This window comes from Lissotriton vulgaris, chromosome 2_1 (genome assembly GCF_964263255.1).
Source record: "Lissotriton vulgaris chromosome 2_1, aLisVul1.2, whole genome shotgun sequence".
In the NCBI taxonomy this organism is placed as follows: Eukaryota; Metazoa; Chordata; class Amphibia; order Caudata; family Salamandridae; genus Lissotriton; species Lissotriton vulgaris.
The window spans coordinates 737,738,879-737,752,627 of NC_141687.1; the positions used below are offsets into that span (position 1 = coordinate 737,738,879).

At 40.1% G+C, this 13,749-nt stretch overlaps 1 protein-coding gene across 1 annotated transcript in view; it reads left to right on the forward strand.

Annotated features, from left to right (window-relative positions):
• INSC (INSC spindle orientation adaptor protein) overlaps nt 1-13,749 on the forward strand; it is a 1,175,511-nt gene that overhangs the window by 699,242 nt on the left and 462,520 nt on the right. Inside the window, exon 6 of the mRNA XM_086958676.1 lies at nt 7,592-7,717. Within this exon, the coding sequence (XP_086814802.1) occupies nt 7,592-7,717 (126 nt within the window). The remainder of the gene's footprint in view (nt 1-7,591; nt 7,718-13,749) is intronic.

The following is a 13,749-nucleotide window of genomic DNA, read 5'->3' on the forward strand; positions in this document are numbered from 1 at the left end:
GTGCCTCTGTTTTCCTGGTCACCCTCATATTTTGCTGGCTGGTATTGCAAGTTTTCGAGCCCTGCGCACTGAGGCAATGCTTTCATCGCATCAGTGCATGTGCCCAGACCCCTAAAATGCAGTAAAAGTGTCGAACTACAAATTGCCCTACTTATCTTTCCTTTAAGATAATATTATATGGAGCAGGAAATATAACAATGGCATTGAAAAGTTAAATGACACACATAGGCTGTTACATATATTGTGTCATCCAGAAGGCTGACAAAGGAAACATTACTTCAGGCATACCTGTGTAGCATGACTCCTGTAACTTTTAAACCTGCTGGCAAATATGTGAAAAATAGAATCTTACTTTTAATTTTGAAATATGTCTCCGAAGTAGGACATGTATCCCAGAAGGTATGGTGTCTAGCATTTAACAGTGGTACATGCAAGAATTTAATGTTAGCATATACCTACAGTGATTACCCCCAAAAGCTATTTTCACTGTAAAGGGCTGTAGGTATCCTATGAGAAAAAAACAAAAAAATCAGAATAAAATTGTAACTCCGCTGTCTCTGTTTTGGAAAAAGTTACTAGCATAAATCAAACACTATTTTTAAATGTTTATTAATAATCCAATTTATTGGTGAAGTCTGAGTTATAATAAATATTTTGGAACAGTGAATTTTAAAAGTTTCCTTTGTCTTCCTGAACCTTCAGATGCATAATTAGTATTAACTCAGTGGGAGGAACAGCTGGTTCCAGAACCAGTGTGGTATAGCTGAAGAAAATGGACTGCTTGTTTACTGAACACACCCCTGGCTGTCACACAAGCTCTGTCTAAGGGTAATAAGGTTTTGCCATGTTGGATTCGCACCAGAATAGTGCACTGTGGGATAGTTTAGGGTAGGTATGCATTCCAAAAGTGGGAAAAATTACCTATGGGAACATTTTTTGCATTAGTTAGTTACCTGGAGTCTCTACCACCCGCTGGCCAGTGAAACCTATAAACCTGGCACCTCACCCATAGCTCATCAGAGCATCAAGAGGACTAAACTTCCGGTTTGAGAAATGTGTGAAGATCTGATGGGCTGGACCTGTTCCCACTTATACCCAGAAATAAGCAGTGGACTCAAAGGGTCAGTTAACTAATGTCCTGTGTGGCTACAGGGATATTACCAGCTGTTAGAGGCCTGTGGCTTGTAGTGCTCAGCTGACCAGTAGCAAATGGACATGAACTGGACCTTTCTTTCGCCTCTGCTGGAGCGACTCCATGTCCCACCTCTGAGGTCTGAAGAGCTTTTGAAATCCCCAGAAGGAGCTGCTCTTTGGCGCTTCAGCTGGTCATTGCAACAACAGTGACCTATTTTGAGAGGACTTCATTGAATGCAGCTCCAAGCTTGCCCCAGGAGGATTTTGAGCTCCAAAAAAAGGCTAAGCCTGAAGGTAGAAATTTTGACCAGAAAAAGGTGCAAAAAATCCATCTGAAGCGAGGACATTGGTGGCCATGAAATATGGATCTAGCCCTGTTGGAGACCTTGCTGCCTAAATTGACGGATTCAGCAGCTATCTGACTCTGAGAGGTCGTCACCAGATATAGCCTGCAACTTAGTCCCACTGGAAAACTTTGATTTCGATTATAGAGGTTAAACTAGAGACTCAAATCTGTGACTGGCAAGACATGCATGGTGTATCCTATATATGCTCTATCATGGTCTGCTTAAAATCCCGCTATGCCCTGGACAGCCATGAACAGTGACTTCTCACTGGTTCTCTTCTTTACAAGCATGCTTTTTGCTGCTTTAAATTTTTCTAAATTCATCTTTTCAGTTCCCCTATTGGCATTTTGTCATTTTGATGTCATTTTACTCATTACATGTTACTCCTTTTCCTCTAATTTTATAAATTGGTTGTGGGATTTGTATTGCCTTGTGTTTTAACTATTTTGTTACTGCTGAATACTTTACACATTTTCCTAAGTTAAGCCTATTTGCTCTTTGCTATCGCCACCTTAGAGTTAAGTCCTAATTTAAATTATCAAAAGTTGGTTTTACCCGAAAAGTTGGTGGTCTTATTTCTTGTGATGGATGCACATCTGCCGGAATTATTAACCCACTATCTGGCAGAATGTACTTTGATAGTGCTTGCTTACCTAGATCATGGGGACAATGATGCACTGTATTTAGGAATGACATGATGCAGATAGTCAGCAATGCATAACAGAAGATATGGTTGAAGCTTGTTTTCTGTTTCCTGTAGCTAATGTCAGGCACTGGCACCTGTGCATGGAAGAAAAGGCTGATCCCGAATTTAGTAAGCTTGTTAAACATCTCTATTTTTGGCATGTCAGCGTCAATTTGACAACACCATTCTCTGGCCTCTCTTCCTATCCCTACTACAGCACAGACATGTGCCAGAAGTGGCCTCAGCCCGGAAGTCAGTAGCTACACGCCCCGCATCACATTACTCAAGGCCAGAAAAGGGAGGTATAACATATTAGGCCACTTCCTTGCAAGCACCAGAGAGAGGGGACAGAGTCAATGGGTATCTTGCAGCCTGTCCTCGTACCCCCACCCACCCAATTGGGGTACCTTGGTCCCCAGAAGATGTGTAGGATTATTTGCTTCAGATTAAGTTGGCATTTCTGGATAAAACTCATAGTCATAATTTCTAAAATAGGTATTGACATATCCACTTCACTTTAGCGTAAATGACTTATTACATGCAGTAGTATGCATGGTGTACTCTGCTCTTCTGTTCCTGCCAGAGTATCTCATTAGAGTGGGTCAAGTATGGTACTTTATAGGATGGACCAGCAAGCTATTGGTTTTGCGACACTGCTAAAGATAAATCTTAGAATTCCCATTGCCATTTTCTCAGCAGTGTGATGCATATCTTTTCTTGGGAAGATTTGTGTACAAAACAAACTATCCCAGAGTCCCAAACGTCAAATAACTAAGACTGGGCACCCAGACCCTGCAGTGAGGAACTCTCTCCTGATACCTTACTCCACCTATTGCCTGCCCAGTTCAGTCCTTTAAAACTACTCTGCCATACGCCATTTATTGGCCAATCCCTCCTACTGAGTCTGGATACAGTGAGGCTAAAAAGGTGCCTGTCCTGACTGGAAAAGGTGCACTCAGGCATCTGAGCTGAAGTTACTGACTCCTTTTCATGGCTATTTATTGGTGTGTCCTTAGAAAAAAAATATGAAATTGTAAATAAAAAATTATTTGATTCAGACCTCAACTGAGGTAAACAAATACATGATATGAAGTAACTGGATTCAATCTTTTAGGGTTCCTTTGAGGAGCAGCTGACGCAGCGCTATGAGGAAGCATCTGACCAGTCCATCGAAGCAGCAGTCAGTAGATCTAGCCTTCCAGAGAACATGAGAGGTGTAATGTGAGACAGAAATGCCCATTGCTTTTTATTGTCATCTGTTGATAGCAGGCAGAGTAGGTGCCTTGTCCCAGAACAAGTAAAAGGTTTGAGGAATACAAAACTGCTATTTCTTCTCGTCTTTTCAGTCCACATTACTCTTTTGCGGCAAACATGGTTTTAGTGGCACTTTCATGTAAAAGGTTATATTGAAAGTGTTAAGTTATTGTGCATGTTAGGAATCTGTCCTGTGGCTAATTCTACAGGAAAAAAAATAATCTACAATCATATTTTATAGAATATTTTTGGGAGCTAAAGATATGTCCTCCTTCCTTATAGACTATATCTGCAGGGACCTGTGCACTAAAGTTAATTTACAGGGGTTGGCACGTATGGCAATTTAGATTTGTGAGTTAAAGTTGAAAACCTGACTGTTTAGCAGGTCACCCTCACTGGGATGGTCAACACTTCAGCGAGAAATGCAGGGAACATGGCAAAAACATAGATTGTTTACAACATTAGTCTTTTCATGTAGTTGTACTAGATGTGCATTGTGCTGCTAGAATGCAAACATAACAGCGTGTGCCCCTTGAAAGTGCTAACATTGACAGCTGTGAACTTGGTGAATGTGTAAAGATAGAAGCGGTAGGTTACAGCACAAATTCCGATATGTGAGGTTTGTGGAAGAGAGACATGCCGTGCTGACACAAATGAACACGGTTTCCCATTTCACCCATCACACCATGATTACCTATTAACGCTATGCCGCTTCTGAGTCTCACTGGTGATTATCTACATCCGTGGGCTTGGTCCTGTGCAGCATGTTTAATTAAAATGACATTTGCAAATGTTAAAAGTCAGTAGGTTAAATACTGCACATGTACTGGTGCTATAATAATCTAATGACAGGCTGATAACAGACACTAACGGGTGCTGCTGACGCTGGTACCTTGTTAACTATCATTTAACGAAACATACAGGAAAAACAGCAGGAGCAAGAACACTGGCCCTACCTATCAGCAGTGTAATTCAGATCTCGGTAAGATGTCCCTTTTGTCAGACATGATTCCATGTTATAAGCTCAGTCTTGGAATCGAACGGATAGTGCATCTCCGCGCCATCTCTTCATGCTTGAATCTTTTAGCATTGATCTTGTGCCCCAAGGGAGTAGAATGACACATAAAATAACCCCTACTTTGATCCCTTCCTCGAATGCCCTTGGGGCGCCATTATTCCCTAGCCACATTATGAGGTCCCTTAATGCCAACTTCTGTCCATCTATCTATACATCCTTTGAACCTTTCATTCATTCAGCTATCTTTTCATATGTTCATCTGTCCTTCCTTTATCATTCTGTCCATCCACCATTTCATTTGTTACTCTTCCACCCATCCTTCAATCCTTCCACTCACACTTCCAGCCATTCAGTCATCGTTTTCCCATCCTTAATTCCCTTCTTTTTCATCCATCTATCATTTCACTCTCCTTTTATTAGTTCACCCATCCATCCAAACTTCCATTCATCCATCCACCTATTCAGCCAGCCTTTCCTCATTCAAGCCATTCTTTCACTCACCCATGCAATGTTGTTTTACATTTCACCCATCAGTCCTTTCACCCTCCATACATCTTTTCATGCTTTTGGCCTTTCCTTCTTGTCACAGTTCCTTTCTTCTTTTCATATGTTCTTCGTTTCACTTTTACTTCCAGACCCCTCACTCACACTCTGAGTAGCATAGCTAGTGTACTATAAGCCCAAGTGATAGGAAGGAACTGGATCCCCGGAGCTCTTTGAATGATAAAATACAGTAATAAACAGGGTTCAGAGTGAGGTTTAGGCCTCTGGGGCCTGGTGTCACTACCCCATGCTTCTCCAATTGAAGCTACACTCCTTCACACTTTTTCCTTCTATTTCTCCCATCATTTCACCTTTTGGGCCTCTTTTTCTGTGATTGGCTTCCCATCCCTGATCTCTGTTATGGTATTCCCTTTCTTTGCCGTAGACAAAACAGGCAGCTCATAAACAATGTGTGTCAACACCTCCCCTGCTTAAGCTATGAAAGAGGGGGTTTCACAGTGCTACTGTTGTGCTCTACACCTTCAGTTAGATAAGGTGGGTGGCTACCTGGTACACTGTGAAACAAACATGTATATATGGGTGACATTATACGCAGCGCAATCCATTATAAACTATTAGGAAAAGTGAGGGTGGTATGGTCACACCTTCCTAAAGATTCACAATTCAATGCCGTTGCAAACCATTGATTGGACATCGAAATCCAAAAGAGGGTGTTATCAATTCCAAAAGTAAAAGTGGTCTGTGAGGAGTTGCTTTCACTTTGTCGGCTGTACGCATTGGGAGAACACACAACAGCCCAGGGGACTGTTCCGAAAGTCTTCCTTGCATCATACCATTTTTAGGTCCCACCAACAGACCGCTTTAGCTGTTTACTATGAAATAACAAAACATTGTGTACAATACCAGTACTTTCAGTAGGTTTTGCGTTAGCCCATTGCTTTTCTTTGATTAGCTTTCTGGACAATCAGATTTGCTTTCTACTAATTTAATGCATTTCCTTCCTCTTCTTGGTTTTGCCCAACCCCTTGAGCATATATTATTGACTGTTATTTTTATTGGATGACTTGCATCTTTCACTCCATTTAGGGAACTACTTTTTTTTGTTGCTTTCGGCAATCCATGGGAGTGCAGGTGTTTCCTTGCTCTCGCCTTATCTCCCCATTGTGTGTGATACCTCCTTCTTCATATTTTTGTACGCACGCTTTCTGTGTTGATATTTAACCCCCAGTTCAGCTGTTGATTTCCCCATCCCTCCCCATCTTGCTTGCCTTTTCTTTTTAAATATCCCTTCACCCCTCCACATGCTGCTCCACTGTTACCCTCCCTACTCACTGTTGCAAAAAGAAATGTAATGTATTAAAACATGGTAAGTGCGGTAAGCGGAGCTTCCCTTATTGGAACTAGGGCTCTCACACACCTAGTGAGCTAGGTGTCATGCTTCATCATTTGAGCCTGCCCCCGTCAGGTCAGTGGTGCAATACCTGACGGCACCCGAACGGGGCTCTTTCAATTGTATAGTTGTTTGAGATGCCATACATTAAGCACATGATTTTGATTAGCTATCTAGTTCACTGCCTCCACAGCGTGACTCAGTTACTACATCAAATGCTCACTAGAATGTCTGGTTCGTTGTATCAGTAACACTTGTAGGTATGGATAGTAGCGACACAGTAAGCCTGCACTTACCTTGTTTTAATACATTACATTTCTTTTTGGTTTACCTTAAGGTCATCTAACCTGTGATTTGGGTATGTAGAAATTACTTACCTCTGTAGTGTAGATAGCGTTCCACTTGATCCTGAGGAAGTGCCCTGATCTATATGACTCTAACGGCATGAAACATGTAGATTACTTGAGAGCAGGGCATGTATAACTAGGCACATTGTCACTAGTCCTTTGCCCCTCTCACTCTTTTAAGTTAGGCAGTTTAACTCCCCAATAAAGGTTGCGTAGAACTAACTGACCTATTTTAGACTCACACACACCACAGCTACACTTACTAGACCTCTTACTCCCACTACACCCACCGGTAGGAACAGAAGATCCCCGCCAAAGAGCCACGTTCGGGTGCCCATCAGGTATTGCAGCGCCGACCTGATGAGGGGCAGGCTCAAATGATGAAGCATGACACCTAGCTCGCTAGGTGTGTGAAAGCCCTAGTTCCAACAAGGAGAGCTCCCCTTACTGAAATACACTTAGTGTACATCACACCCCAGTCCCCTCTTTGTCCTACCGTCAATTCAGAGGAACTTCGTACCCTTGTTTGTATACTAGTACCACACAGGCCGCCATCCCTTCATTTCAGTAGAATTTACAAGCAGAATCCTGTCTCATTAATATTAATGGAACAGAATTTTTGGAGTCTTAACAAATGTTTATTTTTGCACTGCATGGGATTTGTTCATATGTCACAATGTAAATAAATTCTCAAGCTACAATTCGGTCACTGATTATGAGCAGAGACTGCTTACTGACCTAAGAAGAATTAATCAGTCACATTTGGAGAGACAATCCCTGTTTTTCTGGGCTACCGATTACTGAATTGTAAGGGATGCTTCTTAGTTTGATCTGTAGCTTTAAAGATAGTGAATGTATGGATATGAACAATGCATATTTGACTAACATCTTTTTTTTTGTATTGCTTTGTAGGAAGGTGGGGTTATTGCTCTCTTCAAGATTTGTAGACAGGATACTTTAAGAGGTCTCTATCCACAGGCACTCAGAACTGTGGCATCAGTATGTTGTGTGGAAGAAGGAATTTATCAGCTGGAGAAGGTAAACATTCGGACAACGTCATTTTCTAAATACGTTTGCTATGTTTCAAAATGTGGATGCTATCTATTTGGTAGTTGTATTATGGCACACTATGTATCCTATGCTAATGTCTCTCTAGTGAGTCAGGCAGTTTACTGTTGCATTTTATTTGCATTATTGTCTGTGCTGCTTCCCTAACCCTGAAGAAAAATCACTTTCTGGGGTTACAACAACTCTGATCATCAAAACATGCACAGATGTGCTAACACGTCTGCATCGCTTATTTTATATACAGTGATACAGTATAACTATAACAGGGGTCTCTCAACCAGTATCTCTCCAGCTATCTCTGAGTAGCTCACCTGTGTGCAGCTCAGCTTATTATATTAGAAATATTTTGCTTGGTTGAACTAACATACATATAAAAAAATGGAGAGATTATACAACACCAATAACAATAGTAGATCTTAATGCGTTACATTGAACATAAGTAGCTTTCAGTACAGAATAGGTTGGAGACCCCTGCACTAAAATGTAGCACATCTTCACATTATATATTCCATGATCCAGTATCGCAGCAATTAAGCATACCTCCTGCACATTCCCCCATTCTTAAACTCCACTCTGTTGTGCACAGGTGATTAGTATTGTAACATATTGACATTTGAGTCTATTTCTCAGTCGGGTGGACACCAGTCTGGTGGCTTACTTAAAACCCTATTGCTCCACTTTGGTGTATCTTGAGCATTTGAATTCCTCACCATATTTTTGACAAACCAATTGAATCATGTGCTTAGAAATACACTGTTTTATTACATGCAAACAGTTACTGCTTTTCTTTTTGCTTATTCGTATGTAATACCTTATGTCTGCTTAAATTGCAAAATAAGGTGTTCGCTGTTGTGTTGGTCTGTTTGCCCCCAAATTGATAACTGTTAATTCCTGTTAATTCCTGTAATGGTGTTGTATACTTTCCCAGAATCTAACTCTTCTCCCATAAATGTACAATATTCTGATCAGTAACTGTGAGGGGTTTATGCTAAATAAATCGGTATACAGACAAAATATCGAATCAAAAATATAGAATAGCACTAATATCGAAGTGAAAATATAGAATGGACAAATATCGAATGGACAGAATATAGTCAACAAAAATATTGAATTTAAGGTAAGTAATTTAATATCCATTTTCACAAATATAGAAAGTCAAAATATTGAAGTATATAATATAGGTATTAAATATATCGAATTTTTAATAATATAGAATTTTTTAAAGTGTTTTGTATGTTAGTAAAAGTGTATATTCATTTTATAATTTATTTTAAGTAATGAATTTTATGTTATTTAATTTTTGTGTAATTTAATTCTGTAGCGGGTTGTGGGTTTATAGGGGAATAGGGTGGGAAGTAATTTAATTATGATTAATTAAATATTTAAATGTATTTATTTTGAATTCATTGTTAATTAATTTTAAATTGGGAATTAATGAAATTGTAATTGGCAATTAATTTTACGTAATTGATTAATTGATAATTATGTTAATATTAATAATTTATTTTCCGTAGCGGGTTGTGGGTTTATAGGAGAATAGGGTGGGAAGTAATTTAATTATAATGAGTTAAATATGTTTATTTAATTATTGGTATTGACCTTGAATTAATTGTTAAATAATTTTTAATTGGTAGCTAATTAAATGTTAATTTTATAAATGTATTTCCCGTAGTGGGTTGTGGGTTTATAGGGTATTATGGTGGGAAGTAATTTAATTGTAATTAATTAAATATTTTAATTTATTTATTGGTATTTATTTTGAAATAATTGTTAATTAATTTTTAGTTGGTAATTAATTAATTGTTAATTGGTAGTTAATTTGTATTAATAGGTAATGAATTTTAATAATTATTTTTTATTTGTATTTTTAATTGTTTAATTACTATATTATATTAAATTGGTAATTACTTTTAATTAATTTTTTATTGGTATTAATATATACTTTATTTTATTATTATATGAAGTATTTACTTTCCCTGCTGTTGGACTCACTGGAGTGGGAATAGTAATTTTTACCCCTATGCTATCCAACCCTTTCCCTACTGTTGCTCTCTCTGGAGTGGGAATAGTAATTTGCACCCCTACCCTATCCAACGCTTTCCCTACTGTTGCACTCACTGGAGTGGGAATAGTAATTTTTACCTCTACGCTATCCAACATTTTCCCTACTGTTGCACTCATTGGAGTGGGAATAGTAATTTTTACCCCTGCGCTATCCAACGCTTTCCCTACTGTTGCACTCTCTGGAGTAGTAATAGTAATTTTTACCCCTACGTTATCCAACGCTTTCCCTACTGTTACACCCTCTGGAGTGGGATTAGTAATTTTTACCCCTACGCTATCCAACGCTTTCCCTACTGTTGCACTCTCTGGAGTGGGAATCGTAATGCTTACCCCTACACTATCCAGCGCTTTCCCTACTGTTGCACTCTCTGGAGTGGGAATAGTAATTTTTACCCCTACACTATCCAACGCTTTCCCTACTGTTGCACTCTCTAGAGTGGGAATAGTAATTTTTACCTGTACACTATCCAACGCTTTCCCTACTGTTCACTGTCTGGAGTGGGAATAGTAATTTTTACCCCTACGTTATCCAAAGCTTTCCCTACTGTTGCACTCTCTGGAGTCGGAATAGTAATTTTTACCCCTACGCTATCGAGCACTTTCCCTGCTGTTGCACTCACTGGAGTGGGAATAGTAATTTTTACCCCTACGCTATCCAACGCTTTCCCTACTGTTGCACTCACTTGAGTGGGAATAGTAATTTTTACCCCTAGGCTATCCAACTTTTCCCTACTGTTGCACTCACTGGAGTGGGAATAGTAATTTTTACCCCTACGCTATCCAACGTTTACCCTACTGTTGCAGTTGCTTGAGTGGTAATAGTAAATTTTACCCTCCCGCTATTCTACAGTAAAAATAGTGTATATTATTAATTTATATTATGTTAATATATATATATATATGTGTTAAAAAATTACATTGTATCTGTATTTCTTTTCACTTAAATTATTTATTTAATACTTTTAAAGTTATTTAAGTATTTTTAAGTATGTTTTAGTTAATTATAGTTATTATTTCATTAATTTTAAATTACTTTTAAGACATTTTAAAAATTTCGATATTTTGACTAACTATATATTTTTTTTCGATATTTTTGTACTTACCTGTTTGTAGATAGGACTTCGATATTTTTGCTTTCTATATTTTTACTTCGATATTTTTAGTATTCTATATTTTTGTATTTTATATTTTGTCAGTGATCCAACTAAATCTACAAATACTTAAAATGTCTAACTCATTGCAAAAACATAATATGTATGTCAGGGGTGGGAAAAGTCCTGTAATATTTTTCTCCCAGAGCACTTGCTATTCTTGCAAGAACCTGTAGCGTAACAAAACCCCCCATAGTCCGGGGTGGGCCAAGCTCTGGTTGCCCCCTTCGGCACTGGCGAGCTCAGGACTGGGTCCGGTGCATGGGGCTCCCCTTGCATGTACTTTGCTATGAGCTCCCTCAAGTTTTGTTACACCACTGGCAAGAACTACAGCTTGTGTATATGCTATGAAGGGAGGCCATTCACATAAATTTGGGGACTTTGGAGAGATCCTTATTTCCCCATCTGCATCCCTTCCGCCTGTCCAATGTCTACTCTCTCCAAGCCGCTCATTGACCGTGGCACACACTATGGGGGTCATTAGGATGACGGGCGGACTTAGTCCACCTGCCATCCTATCGGTTATTGGGACCGCTAACTATAAGGGCGGGGGTCTCGTGGGGGTATTAGGATGCGCCCTCCACTGTGGTGGGCCCATCCTGAATTTTTAGCATTGTGGCGGGCGGTGCTCTCAGCACCGCCTGCCACAATGCTAAAAATGCAGGTATGCATTTGCATAAACAGAGCGGCAGGCACCGTGCGGTGCCTGCTGCTTTGTTTATGCAAATGCAGGGGGGCACCACAGGTACCCCCGTGTGCACTCCCCACCTCCCCTTCGCTCTGGGGGCCCACAGGGGCCCCCCAAAGTGCAGACCGCATGCCTTTCCATGGCGGAATCGCCGCCACAGAAAGGCATTTACAAAAGCCCATGTTAATATGGCTGGCGGTATCTATTAGACACCGCCATCATATTGGACCTTTCTGTCTGCCGCGGTCCCCCCCTCCATCCTAATATGGCGTGGGGTCATTTAGGTGAGGATGGCAGGCGGATTGCCGCCGCCAATCCGGCGGTGGCTACCGCTGCCTGGCGGGGGCAATCCCCCCGCCATCCTAATGGGCCCCTATGTTTCTGCAAGTTATTTCTGTGCAGACCAGCTCTCCTTCAAGAGAAAGCTATAGGAGCCATCATGTTATGAGTTTCCTCATTTCCACCTTTGTCATGGCAGTGAGCCCACCATTAAAAGGATCCCCTGTTCCCTCAGGGCCTTTGGATGCAGGTAGTGGGGTACATTTTGTGCCACCCTGTCTGCATGCACTCCCTTTCCTGCACAGCATAGACTTTACTGTCGATGATGTGAAGGAACGGGCTTTGGTGCTCCCATTGCAGTGCCGTTTTAATAGGCATCGATTTGGGAATGCCAAAGGACTGCCCACCAGACCACAAGATTTTTCGTAATTTGGCAAGCAGCCGGTGGTAAGATTTGGTTGTTTGGGAGCGGGGTGGTGTCAGTCTCCTACCACATCGCCAAACTCATAATCAAGCCCTTAGCTCCCCCCAAATCACTCACACTTCTTTCTCAGTGGAAATGGATTGATCTTTGGATCTATTTTGGAGGATAGATATTACATTTTTCTATTGTGAAGTATGATGGTGTTATCATGCTAATGTTGCCAAATGGTAATTTATTAGATAAATATATATTTCAGTTTCATTCAGAACTCATTCTGTATCCCCTTCATGAGTGTTTACAATTTTTTTGACTGTGTTTGACTTCCAGAATATAATTTTTTTTCCAATTGGGCATTGAAGATTTTGTAAGACTGATATAGGAAATACTTGTTGATCACAGTTTCCAACCAGTTTGATAATAGGTTGGCTGGGATAATTGAGCCTTCCAAAGGTAAAGTTCTCCAATCCACATAGTTCTAGTGCTTTTAATTCATTTTTAGTCGTGTGGTTCCATGGGCTTAAAACAAAATGAAAACACTGAAAACTGTCACTGTAAAGAATATAGCTTAGTTGTCAGCCCATGGCCTTGGAGAAGTGGTATTAAAAGTGATGTCTCAATCTTACAAGTATGGTGCCTCTTTACACGTCTGAAGGTAATCCCTTCGAAGCTGGTAATAGCTATTACCAACATCAAGGTTACAGGTAAATGGGAGCTTCTCATGTGTAGTTTTTCATGCAAATACTTTGTGTGCTGAAAGCAGTCAAAATGCCCGCCTGAAATTTCAGGGAATAATGGCGAAAAAAACATGCTGAAATCTGTGTAAAGAAACTGATTCCCAAATGTAACACCGAAACTCATAGTAACAAAATAATTCTGTCTTCTTCCTTAGCATTACAAATGCTTATGTTTTCCTTATCTGAAGGTCTAGGACACATTTGGATGTGTGAAGGGAGTCAGTTTCCATTTAGGAGCTCGAGAGTGGTTGTAGTGTTATCTGATTCCGCACGATATTCTCAAGCATTGGTACATTATTCAGGTTTAAATGTAGACCTATTATTATATCAGTAAACTAGCTTATTGGATAGAATAAGTATATTAGATATAGACAGAGTAAGGATAAAACATACACTTCCATCAGCTGCCCAGCACTGAATGCCTGGAACAGGAAGCTCTTAGAACATGCAACATTCTAAATTCAAGAATCGCATTTTTAAACAAGCATTGCAACTGGCAATGAACCAAGTGATAGGCCAGACTTATACCTTCCCTCGGGACAGTTGAGAGACGTCTCCGTACAGGCAGGAACTCCTCTCTTCCTGGTGCCCCTATGGCTCCCGTGTGTAATCACGAAAAGGAAGAGTTATGTTTAAGCACATTATTTGAGGAGGCCGAAGTG